Below are 20,710 nucleotides of genomic sequence, written 5' to 3'. Positions count from 1 at the left end.
TTGGGCTACTCTTTTACCAACGAATAGTGGGATTGACCGTCACATTATAACGCCCCCACGGCTGAAAGGGCGAGCATGTTTGGTGGGATGCGGAATCGAACCCGCGACCCTCAGATTGTGAGTCGAGCGCCTTATCCACCTGGCCATGCCGGGCACCAAAAGCAGTATTATGAAAAACTATCACATGCAAGCACTAAGTCGGAATATATGAGTTTAACACTTTTTATTATCCCATACTTGATGTGGATTTTCTTATAGAGAAGTATTCTCTATCAGGCAATCCTGGCCACTTGTCTTTTTCTTTAAGGGTTAAAAGGTAAAATTGTAAAAAAATAAATTTTCAACAACTTACCTCCTTTAAGCCTTTGAGAAGATTGGAGAGTGGCAACTGGTGGAAAATAAATCCCAGAGATTTCTGTAGTCATCCACATCTCCACCCACAGGATTTCATCCAAGGGATGTTGACAGTTAGAGAAGCTGTGATAGTGAGATGGTGAACTTGAAGGAGAAGAACAAACAGCCATATGAGCAATTTAACCCATCTGAGGAAGGACATATATATCACGAAGTAAAGACCATTTCAATTGCCTCTAAAAGAAGCTGTATTAGCAAGGTAACATCATACCTCTCACAAAGTACAAATGAAATGATCAGGGTCTGAAGGATCATACACAAAAGTGGAAAGCAGGATTATTGGAGAAAACATTCAATTGCCCTCCTAGGCATCCGAAGTACTTGAAAAGAAGAAACAGTTTGGGAATAAAGTCAACCTATTGGCATGAAAAAATAGTGCAGGAGACATCTATAGCCAAAATATGTGAGAGACTTTACTGCAAGATAAAGAAAGACAATACGTCTTAAGAGAAAGATGATAAAGGGAAAAAGTGGCCAAAAGGTTTGAACAGAGGACTTGTGAGAGCTCTGAACACTAAACAGAGGTTCCAGTCTGGAAAGGGAACTGGACAAGGAGGATGATTGATTAGAAAGGTCTTGATGAGGCCTGAAAGAGCTGAAAAAAAAAAAAAGGATGAATGATCAGAAAAAAAAAAGACAGAATGTTATTGACAATTCCACTCTGTATGCAGCAATTGTAGAAACAGAAAGTCCACTATGGAAAAGCCAGGTAAAAAAGGAATTAAGATAAAGAAAAGTTGGATGACCTGAAGGATGGAAATAAGGCATGAGCCAGCATCAATAAACCATCTACAATGTGATGATAAACTTCAAAGGTGGATGGTCTACAAAAGTGAGCAAGAAAATGTGCAACTCTACAAGAAACCCTGTCTTGCAAGGAACCAGACAAAAGCTACATATGAAGATGAAGGCATTACACATTATCGTGGAAGATGGACAACCAAGGCTGATGTAAGATGGACTTCCAAGAAGAAATGAGTAGAGATTCCTGGATCACTAAGAAGCAAAGGAATGGAAATCAAGACCGAGCTGGCAAAATGGAAGCAATTAGAAGACAGCAAGGGATGCTGCAAATTAAAGGCAGCACCCCTGTGAAAATATCAAGGAGGATACGCATATAAAAAGAGTTTGGACAAATCTCAAATCAGTGTTTACCACTAAGCAACAAAGTCTGGGAACAGTGACCAAAAGAATGGAAGCTTGGTGTTGAGGAGAGATGCAAAGGTACCAAGCAGGTGAAAACCCTCGACCCAAAGACCAACAGCAGAAAATGTTCCACTTCTTTGATAAATATCCACAGAGGAAGGGTGAATGGAATGAGTTAAAAACAAAACAACTCGTCATGACAATCCAGATCTCCTCACCAAGGACTGGATAAAAACTAGGCATGAAGACAGAGGGTATGAAGGGCTGGAGGAAATGCTGGTGACTAAGGCTGACATAGAAGGGATGGAGGAAGAGGTAATGGTGGGGCAGATTGGAGCTAGTAAGGACCAGTCAGGACTTGATAAAGAGTAACATGGATGATCAAAATTACCCTGGGAAGAAGAAGGATGGGAGGATACACATAAAAGTATTTATTGGTCCAATCCTGACTGAATGCATCAACAGCTAGTGCAAGTGGATGGGGAACCATAAACCAAAACAGAAGTAACTTGGTATTAAGGGATGTGGCAAATGCATCTACGTGAGGAGTACCCTGCTGAAGACATAGCCACTGGAAAACGAGAGGTTTGAGAGACCACTGTTGGATAAACTTTGTCCAAACAGGAAAGACAATCCACGAAAAGGTTGAATGCAACCAGAACGTGACACACTGGGAAACAAATACAAAGAATGTGGGCCCAAAGAAGGAGATCCAAGGTTCAATTGCAAAGGGAATTAGAATGGGTGCCACCTTAGTGATTGATATAAGCCATCTCCACAGAATTGCCAGAATGGATCATGACAAGATGATCCCTGGGAAGATGAAGAAAATGATCCAAAGTATGATGTACAGCCAGAAGCTCTAGGATGTTGATATGGTAAGACTGCTCGGATGGAGACCACAGACCTAAATCTTCCTGCTGATCGACCCACGTCTCCCAGCCATGGAGTGAAGCATCCATGAAGGTATGCAAATTTAGAGGAGGGGATGAAGCAGAACCCCTACCAACCTCTGTACCATATCCAACCACCAATGCAGATCATCAAAAAGAGAATTAGGAAGGGAAATAGGAGCCTCAAAGGGATCCCACACAAGGAGATAAGGGCTTCCATAGAGGACTACATCCCCAATAGTGATAGAACCTCGCAAGCAGTAATAGAGAGAGCAGTAAGGGTATGGAGAACTGAAAGCTCCATCAAATGGTGTCGAAGAGGAGAAGGTTGGGCCCAACTAATATGAGTGTTGAGAAAGACCCCAAGTGGGCAAGATATTGGGCAAGTATCAGGAATGACTTCTCCAACTTGATTAACCAACTCACATCAGCTGCCTCCAAAAGCAGCATATGAGTGTGATGGGCAGACTCCCATTATGAATGAGCTAACAGAAGCTATTTATCCACGTAATAGTGTAAGTGCAACTCCCGAGCAGGTATGTGTCGAGCAAAAGCCTTGACCACTCGCCAAAAGACATACAGGGCCAACGTAAGCCTAAAGGGCAGGGCACAAAACTCATACACTACCCCATGATGAACAAACCAAAGATAGCACCTCATCAGATGAGATATTGAAATATGCAGATAAGCATTCACAACAACTAACTTGGTCATCTATAGACCTGGAAAAAAAGCCCACCTGAGGGTGAAAAAAGACTTCATGGCAAAGTGGGGCAGAACCAAAAATTGATTGAGGCAGGATAGATTGATCACAGGCCATCAGTCCCCAGTTTTCTTTGGTACCACAAACAGCCTGGAATAAAAACCTGGAGAAGGATGAGTTACAGATTCAATGGCTTTCTGGGAGAGAAGATTCTGTACTGCTTTGGACAGACGTTGACTGGGGGTAGGATATGGGTACCTGAGATGAAAGAGGAGGGAAAATGAAGCAGATAACAAGTCCCTCGGACAATACCTGAATAATCCAAAGATCTGTGATGAAAATTCCCATAGGGGAACAAAATCAGTCAAGTGAGCACCCACTGGACCTGAACCCACCAGGAATGTTTGTGACTGTGCCATCTGCATCGATTAATACAACGAGAGCAGGAATCCCTAAAGGAAGGAACAGGTAAGGGCTGAGAAGAAGCAGAACAGTAAACAGTAATAGGGGTTTGTCTAGGCTTTGAATGACACAAACGATCAACCATAGATGAAAGGGTCAATTGCTGTCTCACTGATTCCACACAGGATTCCAAAGTCTCTGGAATATTTCCAAAAACATAGGTCCCAGAGATAAGCAGGTGGTAAATGAACTTAGGACAAAACAGTGTCCTCCCCAGAAGATCCCAACAACAGAGAAACCATGTGTGTGAGAAAAGAGCCAAAGAAGACAAATGTGTCAACGTGGAGGTAATCAGGGAGATGGTATCCCCCAAAAACCCCTCAGGATCTTGGTGGAGTGCCTCAGAAAGGAGGTAGACAGTGAACAAGTACCATATGAGAGTCAATAATGTAAGATGAAGGCGGGAAACTGGGCATAGGAGAAATGAATAGGATGATCAGGGTCTGCTCCACACACAGGCAAAATCGATTCCAACTGTTGGGTATCAAGAAACAAATTCTGACTGATGGTAGGCTAGAGAAAACTGATCCAAAGCCTGTGGAGAGAGAAGCATGCTCACTCTCTCCCGCATCCAAGATACAAAATGCTCTGTGTGAAACCTAATATCCAGGGAAGAGGAAACCCAAAATTCTGAAAGGAGGGGAGGTATCATGTAACAAGGAAGGAAGGGGACTTTATGAAATCAAGAAAAGAGGTAAAACAGAACAAACCTGAGAAATCATGTCCAAAAAAGCTGTATTAGGCCTAGCTGATTCCACAGTAGGGGCATAGGAAGACATGGCAAAATCAGGCAGAAGAAAAAGGCTGTCAAATTCCTTGTCATCCGGAACAGGTTCGGCATGTTCGGGACGAATATAAGCAGCTTCAGGAGAAGAAGGTTGACTCATATAATGATTATTCTCACAGTATATGAGAGATTATAATTCCATAGTCGAGTTCTCCCCACCTGCAGCCTGCATAAGTGTGCTAGTATAAGGTACTACCTCTGAAGTGGTAATTTTAACTTTGGTGTTCACTGTTAAAAATGAATGATTAAACACAAAAGATTTAGAATAAAGAAATGAAAAAAAGAGTTATACTTAAGTTTCCAAACTTTTATATAAATGAAAAGAACAATTCCACTTCGGAATAAAGGACAAAATGGTTCAAAGAAAATTTCAAAAAATATAATAAGTTTCAAAAGAACCCAATTAAAGAACACAATGAAATATGTCTTGACACAAACACTGTCAAATGAGAAATGGTAGTTTGGTAGAATCAAACAGAAGGAGTCACATGCATCAGGAGGGTGTGTCTCACTCCTATTTGTGAAGAGTTGTTACACGATGATTTACATGCAAGACAAAGTTGAACCATGTTGATCGTGGGGTATGTGGGAGCTCAAAGCTCGTAGCATGCAAAAAACATTTTTTCATATAGAGGGCAGCACTTAACATGAATAGCTATTTATGTGAGCATAAGTAATGTACCTTATCGGAAATTAGACTGCACTAGTAACATCTATATTATAATGAGTAATTTACATTAAACTCCATATTTAGAGAGGGGTGGTAAATAAATTAAAGAATGGTAAGACCTGGAGAATAAATGTCACAATTCTCATAAAAGGGAAGATTGAAGATTTATTTAAATATTTTCTTTTGAAGTGACAATTTTAAAACTTTTAGTTAATAAATCAAATTTTAATATTATATGTCTAGATGTCAGGTTTACTTCTATACATTTATAATAGCATAGTTTGATTAAATTTTCAATATAACTCTGTGAAAGGTCATGAGATGCACACTTTCACCTACCCATAGTGAGAGGGTTATTAAATATCTTTAAATAATGTTTCAGCAGCTACATCATTTAATTGATTATGTACCCATTTTAGATACATTTTAGGACAATGCATAGTAACAAAGATTGAACAATCTTTTCTCTAAGCCACCCCCCCCCCCCCTTGTGGCTCAGTAGTAAGTCTGAAGGCTTATAACATTAATAATGAGGTACTGATACCTGGAGTGGTCAGAACTCAAAATCTTCATTGTGTAGCTTTGTGCTTCACAACAAACAAAGTTTTGAATAAATTTCTTCACAATTGATTTTAGTGAAACACAGACCTTTTTAAGTTCAATTAGTTTAAATTCTCTTCTTTCTTTACTGGACACACAATAATATAAGCTTTAGCTAAATACTTTGAAATCTTTAATTTAGTATGTTTTGATTGATTTGTTTGGATTTCGTGAAAAGTTGCACAAGGGCTATCTGCACTAGCCCTCCCTAATTTAGCAGTGATAGACAAGAAGGAAGTAGCTACTCAACACCACCCACCACCAACTCTTGGGCTACTTTTTTACCAATAAATAGTGGGATTGACCATTACATTATAATGTCCTCATGGCTGAAAGGATGAGCATGTTAGGTGACAGGGATTTGAACCTTTGACATGCAGATTATGAGTCAAGTGCCCTAACCACCAGGCCATGACAGGCAGGTTTGATTGATTACTATAAAAACTCAGTGAAGATGTGAATTACATGGTTTAAAAGGAAAAAAAAAAAACATCCGTTTCTCCATTTTTCAGTTATTGTAATTAGTAAACATTAAAAGAAAAAGGTTTTTTTTTACAATGTTCATTGGCAAATTGAATAGATTTCTAATTGTATTCAAGAACTCTGAAAAAGTATCTACCATTCCAAACTATAAGAACAAATCATGTAAATTTCTTTTCCATGCTAATTTTCTTGATAAACACTAGGTGATAGTTTAAACATTTTTATCTCAAAATATCCCATGACAAGGGGATGTAGATAAAACTACCTTATCACCTGCAGCTATTCCTGAAATTTAACATATATAATGAAGAGTTTTGAAAAAAGTTACTAAAAACAAAACTAATACCCTCCATTATTGTTTCTCTTTTGAACCTAATGTTTTAAAAAGTTTAAAAATTATAAATATAGCATTCTAGAGCTTTTAATCCATAACAATGTCCAATATTAAGATATAAATTAATCCATTCATTAAGAAAAAATATTACTTTCTATGTATCTCTTTCAGAAGTATATTAACAAACTATTCAACACCTTTAATTAACCCTTCTATCTACTTTCATAATAAAATATTTCTATCAGTATCTACAGGTTCACTCAGATGTTCAATAGTGGTTTTGATTCATCTTACAACAGGTCCTACTTTAATTTTTGGTGGATTCTCTAACCACAAATATTCATCTATGTTTTTAACATAATCTTTGATTATATCACATTCATGTATTAGGTCATCCCAAAATTAATGTCATGTTTTGGAACACTTTCGTTAACCACCTCCAAAAAATGTACATCACGTATAATAGTTAAATGAACTGCCTCAACATCAAATTAGTGTAGCCTATATAATGTGTAAAGTTTAGTAGACTTTAATCCTTTATAGTGATTGCACACAATGAGATACACATTTGGAATGTAATGCTGTTTAAATACAAGGGAAACAATGCCTCTGTAGCCACAAAGAATATCAAACATGGAAATGTTTTGAACATTCGTAAATGTCAACGATGATTCAGCAAATTTCGTACAGGTGACTTTAGCCTTTAAAAACTGTGATGGCAGAAGCCAACATGTTGGAATTGATATTGATGCTCTGAAGATGCTTGAGTCTAATCCAAGGCAACACACTCGTGAAATGGCCCTGAAATTGCATGTCTCTCATGAAACAATATATAAACATCTAATGAATGTGGGAAAACTACATAAAGAAGGTGTTTGGGTGCCTCATGAACTCTCCGATGATCATTGTTTCCAACGTGTGAACATTGCTTTGTCTCTTCTGGTACGTAATGTGCATAAACCATTTTTGGACAGAACTGTCACCAGTGATGAAAAATGGATTATCTATAAAAATATTAAATGCCAAAAACAATGGCTCAGTCCTAGAGAAAAATCAGTTCTGACACCAAAACCTGGACTCCATCCACAGAAAGTGATGTGTTGCATTTGATGGGACATCAAAAGAATAATAAATTTCGAACTCCTCAAACCACAGTGAACTGTCAATGCAGAGATCAATTTAAATAAAGCCCTTCATCAGAAACGACCTTCAATTGTCAATTGGAAAGGTGTTCTTCTTTTCCATGACAATGTGTGTCCACATGTGGCACGTTTGACGCAACACAAGATTATGGAGTTGGGTTGGGAAGTTCTATCCCACCCACCATATTCTCCAGATATGGCACCATCAGATTATCATCTTTGTCAATTGTTGCAACACCATCTTAATGCGAAAACATATAAAAATGTGAAAGGTGTTAAAGAGGACCTCGACATGTTTTTTTACTTCAAAGCCAAGTGATTTCATTAATCAGGACATTAACAACCTGATTGTAAGATGGAAAAGTATCATTAATAGGAATGGAGACTATTTCATTTAATAAATGCTTTGTTTGATACATATGTTGGTCGGGTTTTTCATCTTAAAAAAAGTGACATCAATTTCTTGACGACCTAATATTTGTCACTGTTGGACTTACAAGACAATTTACGTGTAGGTATTATTAATTTATTTATTTTGTGAGTTAGTATTTTATGAATCTTATGACAAGTTTGGTTATGTAACTTGGTAAGAGTTGTACATTGTGTTTGTAATTAATCGATGTTAAAGCTATCATACGTTGTGTTTGCAATTCATTAGTGTTGAGGATATAGAAAATTCTAGAGGCCTCAGTGATAAACATATAAATAGCAGTGACGAAATAAGCGGGAGAAGAGTAAAAGTAAAGTCAAGTGAAAAGGAAGTTCAGTCAGAGAAAATGTGAAGTCAGGCACCATGGCAGTGAATAGCCTTAACAGTTGATATGTTAAAGTGAAATTAACAGTTTGATAGGGATAAGGAGAATAGTTTGTCTTGTCAAAGGGTGTTCTAAACTAATTGAACCCACTTGTGTGGACTTTGACAGAAGGAAAACAATTATTAGATGTTCAGGATATAAATGCGGTATCTCACACGACACCATAAATGAATTATTCACCAATACTATATTGTGATAAAAGTAGAGAAAATTAGTTTGGCTTGTAAACCAAATTCTAAAGCAATTGAATTAGCCTAAGTGGCCTTTTGACAAGAAGAAGAGAACTGTATAGTGTCCAAGATATAACTATGATCTCCATAGTGTAAAGACTTTTTTTTACATATATTTATCTTGTTTTGAATATATTATTTTAAAACAAGTGGAATGCGTGCTGTCTGTTTATTGTTCAACTTTATCGCCAACAAGTCACAGACATCTACTCTAGAAGAATCCTTCACACCCACTCTGACGGTCATAAAGCATTATAATTCCATATTCCATAGGTACTGAAAATATATTCAATTTCTTCTTTATTTAAATATTATTTTGATATTGTTCTTATATTTATAATAATTCAAATTTTTCTCTTTATTCATTTTTATCATTCTTTAAATTCTCTTCAATCATTTTTTGATAATATTCTTTACACATTATTATCAAAATATTTTCTTTATAATTTTTTGTATAGTAATGTTTTCATATATTTTTAATTTAAAGTGATTCTTTCTTTCTTGAAATATTATATTTGATATTTTTATTAATAAAAATAGCCCATTTTCTATTTTTCATATAAAATTTCTAATTCTAAATTCCTTCCTTTGGTAGTTGAAAAAAATTATTTTTCTCTCCCAACTGTTTATACGGAAAATGTTTTAATGATTAGATTCAGTCTGTATACAGTTTTGTTCCCTATGTACATGTTTGTTCAAGTTTTTATGATTCTCAAAGCAGAGATGGGATATATAAGAGGCTTGAGAAGACTTAGCCTCCCCCCCCCAACAAAAAACAGTCCCTCATGGGATATTATTCTCATTGACTCAAAAATATTATCCAGTATATGTAGAGAGAGTGAAAGAGGTTTTATGAAAGTTACTGAGGACAGTTTATTCTTACAGGAGCATAAATTGATTCTTCTAAGTTGTGCAACCCCACATATGTGATAGACTAGCCTACCCAAACAAAAGACTGAATTGTTGACCATGCTCAAGAGTATCTGTAAATGCAAACCTGGTAAAGAATATAATTATTATAATTTTAGATTTATGATTTATATTCTACATATACACAACATACAAACACACACACACACACACACACACACACATATATATATGTTTAGGTATACCAAAACAACAAAATCTTATATGAATGGACAAAGTCATATGAATATTTATATTTCATACATTTATACATTCATTAACAATGATGAAACAGTAAATAAATGATAAATATGACAAATTCTTGAAAATACTATAGATTCCAAACTTAAAATAAAGCATTAATTACCTTCTTTTCAGGTAAAATTAATACATCACAAGAAAACACACTTAAATCTCACTTTCTAACCTTGAGGAATGTGCAGAAATAGGGTTGTAAATGCTGAAATAAGGTCACTCAATAAATATTCTTTCACTGGATAGTTTAACAACCACTGAAGTATTGGGAAACGTTGTTTTAGGAAGAAAAGAAGACAGGGAAAAGAGCACATACAAGACTTTTTCACCTTCTGTGCTACCTGTAATGAAAGAATTTGTTACTTCTGTGAAATAACAGTTAAGTTTAATCAATATCAAACATTTGTAATATGACATACAAAGATTAACCTGTATATAATTCTGAATTTGGTGTAAAACCCTTACAAACAGATCTGTTGTTCTGAGAAAAATTTTTGAATAATATTGAAATGGTTTCCTAACATAAAATATATGTTAATAAACTACATGGAAATTTTAAAAATCAGACATGAGAGCTTGTAGAAACTTCTTCGTATGCTTCCATTTAAATAAAATTATCTTACGTGTCAAATATATTAACATTTAATCCATACACATCTTGAATAAACCATACTAAAATTGATAATAATAATAATAGCTTTATGATAAATGAAAATTTTCTGTCTCTTGTATAATCTCAATTTGTTAAAAGCTGAAACTAATATTTGTTTAAAAAAATATTACTATGTAAAAGGCACATTAATGGTAAACCATTTTACAAACATGTACACATAAATAGTACAAGTCTAATAATGAATAAAAAAAGGTGCAATAAGCAAAACATAAGAAAGAAAACTAATCTTCATTGCTTTCTTTAACATTTCTCTTTTTGTGTATATTTTATTGAGTTAATTGAATGCAGTGAAGAATGATTTTCATCAGATATAGCTTTATTCAAATTTTAAGTATCTGAATGATTAAATTTTGTAAGTCTTGATTTTGTTTTACAATGCAGAAAAGATTAAATTTTTTTCGATTATATGTGAAAAAAAAAGAAGGCTACTGCTGTAAAATTAATATGATGAGAAAATAATATTGCAAGTTACATTTTGTAACAGAGGTAAAATAAACATACAGTATCACTATACATTTACAGTATTATCATTTTGTTCAATATACATGTACATGTGCTCAAGAAATTTCACTGCCATTGGAGTTCTCATTTAAAAATTAACATATACCATAAGTTCTACAACAACAGTATATTACACAACATTAAACACAATACTGACATTTACTACTCATATGTAAGGACCACTACAGAATTTTCACACTTCAAAAAATGTTTACATGAATACAAGTGGTTTAATTGATATATCCTTGTATCACTTCAGATAGCAGCATTATCACATCTGGCCAGCAGATGGTTAAAGATCATATTTGTTGGTTAATCAGATTACAGTAACAGTTCAAGTAGACCAGCTCTGATAAGACTTTGCTTCACTAGGTAACACAAATACTTGGCTTTTGGCTCTATATCGTATATGGACAGTTCACCTGTCAAGAATATGGTTTGTAACAATGCATAACTTTATTCTACCTTAAAAAATATTGTATAAGCACTGCATCAAAACTCTTACTGTAAAGAAAAAAGTAGCCCATAAAACCACTGTGGCAGACACTCATTAAGTATACACAAAGTTATTTGTAGTTGGGAGCACAGAAATACTAGGGCTCGAATTTACTTGCCAAGGTGCTAAAGAACAGGAAACTATCACATTGTGTTCACACACTTTAGTTGCTGGTATCAAGGAATACTTCTTTGTTTTTGTAAGATTAAATGATGTTAAAAACTGTAAATCATAAGAGCTGCTTAAAATATTATGTAAAACTCCTTTAAATGTAAGAAATAGACATATGGCCCTTTCAAGAATGCGCACTCAGGCTAGATGCAGAAATGAATACCTAGCAGGATACATGGCTTAAAGATAAAGTCTTCAGGGATATGCTAAATGCAACAGGTAGGCTGCTTGGACCTGTGGGACAGTTTACAGGGTAAGGGTGAATTATAACATAGCCTATAGACAAGAAGGGACCATGTGGTCCTTCAAGGCTGTCTTTGCACACCCTCCATAGGAAAAAGTACACATGTAAATTGACCCATTCCTTTCCAGGAAATCATAAATTCCATTCTTTCTTGTATAGTGCTAGCTAAAGCTGAGTGATTAGTGAAATTTGCTGATCAGTTAATCACCAGGCTCATCAATCAGTTACATTAAACTAATAGATTATTCTCACATGAGATGGCTAAAGAATAAAAAATGGCAAAAACTTTGGGCACAAATTGTTTTTTTAAAGATAACCTAGACATTTACTATTTGGTGAATTGCTAATATTGAGACAACCATGTGACTGTCTTTTTAAAATATGCACTAACCACCCCCATTATTCTGAGTAAATCAAAGAAATTGATGATAAAATTATGAAAACATGTTCTAATATTATTGATAACAGCAATAATATATTTGTTTAAAACATATCATGATTACGATTAGAAATCATTAAGTAGCCAATTTATTTATGTACATTGTTCAAATACCAGAAATATAAAAATAATATTCAACATATAAGAATTTAAGTCATCAGAATATTTTGCCCTCACCTACCATACTCACAAAACCTAACTAAAACTTATTTGATGGTTTCTCGTCTAGTAAAGCTTTTTTAATTGTTTTTCATAAAAGAAAATATCTGAGCTTTCAAACACGTAAAAGTTAAAATACAAAACACTTTCACTCTGACTAGAAACTCTCCCACGAAACTATTTACTACTACTCAAACCACCGAATTTACTCTATAACATGAAAAGACTAATTTTTGCTCTATCCAATCACATTTGAACTACATTTATAGTTGTTTTCAAAGCTGTATTTCATCATCAAACACTTGATGTGACATCATGAAATAGAAAAAAATGTGGTAATCAAAGCCTGTACAACATGTAACCCCCAAAAAAAGACAATAGAAATGCTAGAAAATCAAAATAATTGTTACATATTCTCAAGGGGTAGTAGGTGATTATCAATATTAAAGCTATTCTTTGTGATGGGTAGAAAAATTCTAAAAAATTTGCAAGTGCATTGTTTACAGGTGACTCTCAGATATGAAAATTTCGACATTTTCTTTATTTTTCTTCTTGAATTACACTAAATAAATATTATAAAACAACAAATATGCATTGTTTTCTTCCTTCTTAAAGCATATTTACTCATCAATAGGCTTATGATCACAAGCTGAAGTCCTTGTTTCAAATACACAGTTGCCTGAATAGACTTTAAAATATACTGGGGAATAGTAATTGTAATTGATTTATATGCACCATACCAAATCTGTTCTTAATAATGTTTAACAGTTATTTATAGAATTATTGTTCATTAACTTACACCATATATTATATACATTAATTATGCCTTTTTATTACAAGCTACCAAAATTTAAATCAATAAAATAATAATTTCCAAATTAAGAATATAAAGATTGTAGCTGTTCATTTTTTTTGTTTCACAGTAGTATGTAGATGTTGAAATTTTAAGCTCTAAGATGCAGTAAAAGAAAACTACTTTTTTTTTAATTTACTCTGGCACTAATACCTACAGTATTGTTATGAAAGTGTAGTTTTATCAGTCTTATAAAGCTTATTATTTTGTATTCATACACAATTCAAAATGATTTTTTTTGTCTTGTAATTCCATCAAATCTGACAAGCAGTCAGTTACAAGTAAATGTATTTACCTTCTCCAATTAATGAAGCAATAATTTGGTAACTTTGGTAGTTCAACTGATCAAAGAAAAACCTATATACACTTGCCTTTTTCATTGAGTTTGGTTTAAAGGTTTCACCAGTAGAATACATCTCTTCCACATCTTGCTGATTTAGAGCTTTCCTTTGAATGGCAATTTGAATTCTTCTCATGCTGGCAGTGCTATACCCAGAATTGTTCCGTGATATTGATCCAATCTGACCATCAGGTACACCTATATCTTCTCTCTGATCAACAGCAGATGAAGATATGTCATCAGTTTCATTATTCATGATACTGCAAAAAAATTATAAAGAAAGTTTCTGTTAATCTAAAGTCCACCTGAAATAGTGTTGGGCTGTTTTAAATGTCTATGTGTTACATACTCTATTAAATTGTAAATTGAAAATCAAAGATTACATGGCCATACAACATGTGAAAAGTGATTTTTGAAATAAAAATAATTTAAATCAGCCACTTTAAAAGTCAAACAACATACAAATAAGCCAAATATTTGGACAATTAATGGTATATGATAATGTTTTTCTAAACAAGGCTAATTATCACGAATATGTACCAAACAATGTTTGATTTCTTCTACAAGCATTAAAGAACTAATATTCTGGCAAGCCAAAAGAAATGTTTAACAAATATATTATTCATACCTGCCTTAAAAACATTTTTAAAAATACATGTAATCTATGACTTTTAAACTAAATAATTAAACTTTGAGAAACTGGTAGCAATAATAATATATTATGCATGTTGTCTATCTACAAACAATTCAACAATAATTAATACAAAACACCAAATTTTGGGCATGTATTCTGGAATTATTTGCCAGTATGAAAGTAAAATGAACATTTATACAAATTCTACAGCTGTTAACTTTATTAAAAAAAGAAAAAAACCTACCCAGCATTTTAATTTTTTTATAACAATCACCTCAATTAACCTCATAAGTTCAAAGAAATTTAGCATCATATGTATAAAACAACCAAGTTGCAAAGACTTTTACACTCCATCATTCATAAAACTTAATTAACTGTTATTCAAAACATGTGCACAACTTACAAGCCGTTGAACTTATTCAACACTCCCATGTAACAATGTCAAGTATATTATTTCCTTATGATATACACAAATTACAAAAACTGAGCATTTATAGAAAACAAAATCATTTTCTTTGTAGGTATACTGTACACAACTTTCGTATATTAATAGACACTGGAACTCCTAAATATACACATACACACACACACACACATAGACATTAATATTAGGCAAACAGTAAACTTAGTGTTTTCTAACAATTGATTAAAAACTGATTTTCTACTATATATACACAAAATTATTATGCATGTATATTTGGTGATAATTTATTTATCACTGCTAGGATCTGGCTTACTGAATTATTAAAAATTTATTTCATATATTACATGCATATTTGGCAATAATTTACACTAATTTATAACTGCTGGATACTCAATATTTGTTCAAATGCACATACAGTAAATATAAAATGAAGGTTTTGTTTTAGAAGTGTCATACTCTGTCAAATAACTTATCCTATAGATTCAAGAAAAACCTAACTCAACAGCACATGATGAAATTACTTCCTCCAATAAATCATATTTCAAATCTGTCAAATAGTCATACTTCAATAAAATCTTGATTTGCATTTATGATGCAATCTTTCAATCTCTAAATTAATAACAAAATAATTTATCTATGATCATTTAATAAATACTGGACAGTTAATAGTGCATTTCATCAGATGCAGTAACTTACATTTCAAGTCCTATAGTGCATAATAATTCAGAAGTTCCAAGCAGACCATCACTTTTAAACTAATTTCACTAAGTAAGCTAAAGACCTAAGATAAAGTGTTTCATTTCAGTACAACAACTACATGAAGTTGTACAAAATCAAATCTAGGAATCAGAATTAAAAACAAATAGTTTATTCAATGACCCTCATAGTTCAGTACTTGATGCTTACCCGTGTATCAGACATCAACCCCCCCCCCCAAAAAAAAACATTTATTAAACATAACATTAAAGGATAACAAGGAGCCTAATGATCCCTCTAGACCATCCTATCCACTAAATTAAACATAAAGAAAACAAAATTATAAAGCTGTTTTAGCTGAAGATGACTCCTACCCCACCAAAATTTATATCTCCTAATCTTACCATTCTCACCATTAAGTACAAAAAATATATAATGCATTAACACTATTAGTTCCCTTAACAATCTTTAACACCTCAATCAGATCCTCTAGCTTTTTTTTTTCAAGAGAAAACAAGTTCCTAGATCTTAATCGATTTTTGTATGACAATCTTTCCATCCCAGGAAACATCCTAGTAGCCCTCCTCTGAACCCTGTCCAACAATTCAATGTCCTTTCTAAAATAAGAAGCCCAAGAACTGAACAAAGTATTCCAAATATGGCCTAACCAATGACATTATAACCTCTTTAGACTTGTATTCAACATTTCAATAGATACAACCATAAAATCCTATTTGCCCTGCCACTAGCAACAGCACATTGCTTGGATGGTTTAAGACTGATCAACCACAACATCAATGATATTCCCATCAAAATTATACTCATAATTCAAATTGTGATATTCTACATGCATAACCTTGCATTTATTATTCTTAAAAGTAATCTTACATTTATTCACTGAACTCACCAAATAATCCAAATCCTTTTGTAAAGCAGAAGCATCCTCCTCACAGATAGCAACAACCAAAACTTTAATGTCATCAGAAATATTAAATAACCTAATGACCATTCTTTTATTATGACATTGATGTAAATCAAAAAGAGCGAGGGTCCTATCACTGAGCCTTGACGTACCCAACTCATGACATTAATCCAGTTTGACTAAATACATTTATAGCAACCCTCTACTTACTTCCATCTAGCCAGTTTTCTAACCAATGAGCCAACCTATCCCCCAAACCTATAGAGATGACTTTTTAATAACTTTTATGTGGCACTTTTGTCAAATGCATTCTGAAAATCCAGATACACCCATTCCCTCATCTACACAAGCAGTAACCTCTTCAAAGGCTTACTTGAACAATTTTTATCACCTCCCCTGAAAATAGGAGTAATATTAGCCAAATACCAATCCTCTGGCACCTGCACACTATTCAAGGACTTACAAAAAATAGTAGCAAGTGGCTCACATATCTAATCCTTAACCTCCTTCAAAACCCTTGGAGAAATATTATCTGTCCAAAGAGCCTTATTATTCTTAAAACTTTCCAATTTTTTCTAAAGTTCACAATTAACGTGGTCATCTTGATTGATCTTGGTTCAGGATGAGGAATATTGCTTAAATCTACATTAGTAAAAACTGAAGAACAAGCAGAATTTAACAGCCCAGCCATCAGATACAAGCCTTCCTTTATCATCCCTCAGAGGCCCTAATCCCATCCTAAAATTTTGTTTACCCTTAATGTATTTAAAGAAATCTTTAGTGTTAATTCTTACATTTTCATCCAACCTTTCTTCATACATCATTTTTGATGTCCTAATTTCCTGATTAACCAACTTTCTTGATCTTCTATAATCTTCTAAATCTCCCAACATACTAGTCAATTTAAATTTCTTAAACTTGTGATGCTTTTCTTTAATTTTATCCCTTACACTCTGTGTGAGTTAACCTGGTTTTTACATGCAATCACTCTTTTTTTTTCTATAAGAAACATGTTTATCTTGAATAGTTAAAAATTTTCAACACTTGATCAGTTCTCCAAACAATTCAGCTGCCAAATTAACAACAGATAATTCTTGTAGTATCCCTTCAATATTAGCTTTTTCTGAAATTTGTAACCAAAATGTCATTATTCCTGATCTCCATGTGCAGTAAAACATCAAACCTAATAAGGAAATAATCACTTGTACCCAGATGTTCCCCAATTTCCACCCTCTCAACCATTTCTATATTTGAAGTAAACAATAAATCTAAAATAGCATTGTCCCTAGTAGGTTCCTCGACCAATTAGTGAAGAAAATTATCTTGAACAGTTTCCAAAAACCTTCCTCCCTCATGGTTTGACTCTTAACATTTCCCAATCTATTTGCCTGAAACTAAAATCACCCATAATTATGACCTCAATAACAACCAAAATCTTAATCTCACTATAAAGTTTCTCATTAATTTCATCAGTATCACTAAGAGCCTTTTCCCATTATATTCACTAACAGAAACCCAAATGGATTCCATCTCCTTGCTATTATCTTTGATACCCTCAACTTTAAGAGGATGTAACTCACATTTTACATATAAAGCCACTCCTCACCCTCTCTTTAGTACTCTATCCCTATTAAATAACCTGTAACCCTGTATTTCAAAGAAATTTCTGTTATCAAAATTGTCTACATTTAACCATATTTCAGTTATTCCCATTATATGAAAATCCTCCATTTCTACCAATTTTCTAAAGTCATCCGTTTTATATCTTGTACTTCTAGCATTACAATAGTAACAGTAAAGCCTACCCTTAGAACTACTTCTGTACTTTGTTCCTATACTAAACTTTCCTTTACATCTTATGTTTTCTGCATTTAGTTTATCCTGGCTCTCTATTCATTTAAAACTTCCCTTACAGCTAAGTTAATAGCCCTTGCAAACAAGCCAGTCCTTACCTAATTAAAAAGCAAACCATCCATTCAAAAAGGTTCCCTTCTCCCACTGAACTGATCCCCAAAGTCCAACCAGCCAATCTACTCATCCTTACATATTAACCTAAGCCTAGCATTCAGCCATAGTGACCTACTGATAATTTCATCCTCACAATTAATTCTCAGCAGTATCCCTGACACAATTAAGTTATGGCCCTTTTCTTTAAATGCCTTTATCAACCCACTGTACTTATCAAGTAGCTCCCCTGACCTACCCTTCCCTATATCATTAGCTCCTATGTGCACAACAAAGACTGCATCATTGCTAACCCTCTTTATAATATCTCATGATCCATTAGTTATATTCTCCATCCATTACCCTGTATAGCATAATTTAATTTCTTCTCCCAATTTACCCCACAGACTATCCCATTCACATGCCTTATTAAAGAATCACCTATAACTATAATCTCCTTAAGTTTATCATTCACATCCTTCTCTGTCCCTTTTGTTTTCTTTCCCTCCAATAGTTCTTCATATGTACAAGCTAAAGGCTGAAATCTTTTCAAATATGAAGTGTGATTTATGGACAATACATTGTCAAGGGCTATGGCTTAGGTGTCTGTGAAACAAGAAACAGTAGCCAAGTGAACACATCCAAAACTTTGCTGCATGATAAATCAACACCTGCTTACTAAACAAGAACCCACACTGACAAGTAGGGTGAAAGAGGTCAGTGAGCTAACCCACCTGGACCATATGGTCAAAATGCTGGTTCAGAACTGAAACTGAAGGGACGCTAGTTGCAAATGTTGTTATCAAAATGATGACCACAAGAAAGTAACACTACAATTTGTCACAATAACACAATAAGGGCAGAAACTGACAGGGAAAAGAATCACAAACAGTAGGAGTTTTTAAATTAGCTTTTAAAAGTAGAATCCGCGAAGCTAAAGTAGTAAAGAAAGGATGACTCTCGCTGAAAGCCATTTTATTTTATTGTTGCATTGCAATGTTGGTAATGCCAGTTTTTCTTGTTTTAATTGATGGCACATAATTAATATGTGTGTGAAGATAGTGGTAGTGTATTAACTTAGAAAGTAATCTGTATAGATATATTTCTTCTTTTAAACTTCTGATCTTAAATATTTTCCCACATGCGTCAACACTAAGTTTAAGGGCTTACAATGCTAAAGATAATAAAATCCAGGGTTTGAATACCTGCAATGGATAACCCATCATGTAGTTTTGTATTAAATTTTAAAATAACAATCTAAATATTATGAAATATTAAACTAGTTTTGTAGAAGTTTATATTTCCCACACCCTACAAAATGATTTAACGCCTGCTATATCCAAATATTTATTTAGTTATTTTTCAAGTAGCTACGAATTATTTTGTACCAAACTTCGCTAAGAATAAGTTATCTTACGCTTCCGTTTGTGCCCAAATCGTTTGCTCCGTTCTCCTTTTATTTATTTGTATTTTAAAATAAAGCTTTGATAGTCTATACTAAAACAAAACAAGTGAATTATTTCAAATTCAAGTTCCACTTTCAATTATCAGAACTCAATAAAAACCTGGGATCATCCCACTCAGTAACATCAATGATATGAGAAAGCGGTACTTGCACAACTTCTTAATTACTTAATATCAATAACTGAATAAGTCAGACTAATTCATCAGCTATTATTGAAAAACAAGAGTGAGAAATTAGTATATTATATTAATACGCTATCAGGCGAGTGGGAGGTTAATCAAAATTCAATATAACTAGAATGATAAAGATAAAAGTTATAGCCCAAGTTGTATCCTTACCGTTTGAAAGCTATATTTGTTTTCGCCTAGAGTTAGAAACCTGTACAATGGCAGATTGACATTCAATTTCTATACAACCTTCTATTTGAAAGCCGTTATCTTCTTTTATACTCCACAGCGCGTTGATCCAAAGGCTGAGATAAACCTACTCTTTGTTAAGAGTACTTTAACAGCTGTTGTTAATACTATTTTTGTAATTTCTCTTTCGCATATATATATTTCAAATTTCGAAAATATGATATCGGTAATATTAGTATGTACCTATTTCGTTGTCCCATACGTGCTGTGTAAAAAAAAAAAATGCGTTCCTTTTTGTTATGTAAAATTAACTACTTATCATTGTAAGCTACCTACAAATATTATAGCTAAATGTTCCCTTTTGTTAGAGCCTGAGAATGCAGAGTATTAATGAATATTTTTGTTAAAAGTAAGAGATTAGTACAGTATGTTTACAGGCGTATATGATGTGATTTTTATTTACTAACATTTCATTAAAAGTTTTTGTTCTTACTGGATCTGTGATATTGAGGATTGATAAGAAAAATACGTGGAAAATGAAAAAAAAAAT

General features: G+C 33.6%; 1 protein-coding gene across 1 annotated transcript in view; it reads right to left on the bottom strand.

Moving 5' to 3' along the window:
• Positions 1 to 20,422, bottom strand: part of LOC111089476 (solute carrier family 26 member 6-like) — a gene marked incomplete at its 3' end in the record, with an annotated part of 42,789 nt that extends 22,367 nt beyond the window's left edge. Inside the window, exons 1-3 of the mRNA XM_022402071.1 lie at positions 20,143 to 20,422; positions 13,751 to 13,979; positions 10,016 to 10,184 (exon numbers count right to left, since the gene is read on the bottom strand). Coding sequence (XP_022257779.1) covers positions 10,016 to 10,184; positions 13,751 to 13,975 — 394 coding nt within the window. The remainder of the gene's footprint in view (positions 1 to 10,015; positions 10,185 to 13,750; positions 13,980 to 20,142) is intronic.
• Positions 20,423 to 20,710: the final 288 nt, after the last annotated feature.

The sequence above is a fragment of the Limulus polyphemus genome, unplaced genomic scaffold, assembly GCF_000517525.1.
Source record: "Limulus polyphemus unplaced genomic scaffold, Limulus_polyphemus-2.1.2 Scaffold6386, whole genome shotgun sequence".
NCBI classification, from domain to species: Eukaryota; Metazoa; Arthropoda; class Merostomata; order Xiphosura; family Limulidae; genus Limulus; species Limulus polyphemus.
The sequence above is the reverse complement of the archived record's forward strand: the minus strand, read 5'-3'. Positions and strand labels throughout refer to the sequence as shown.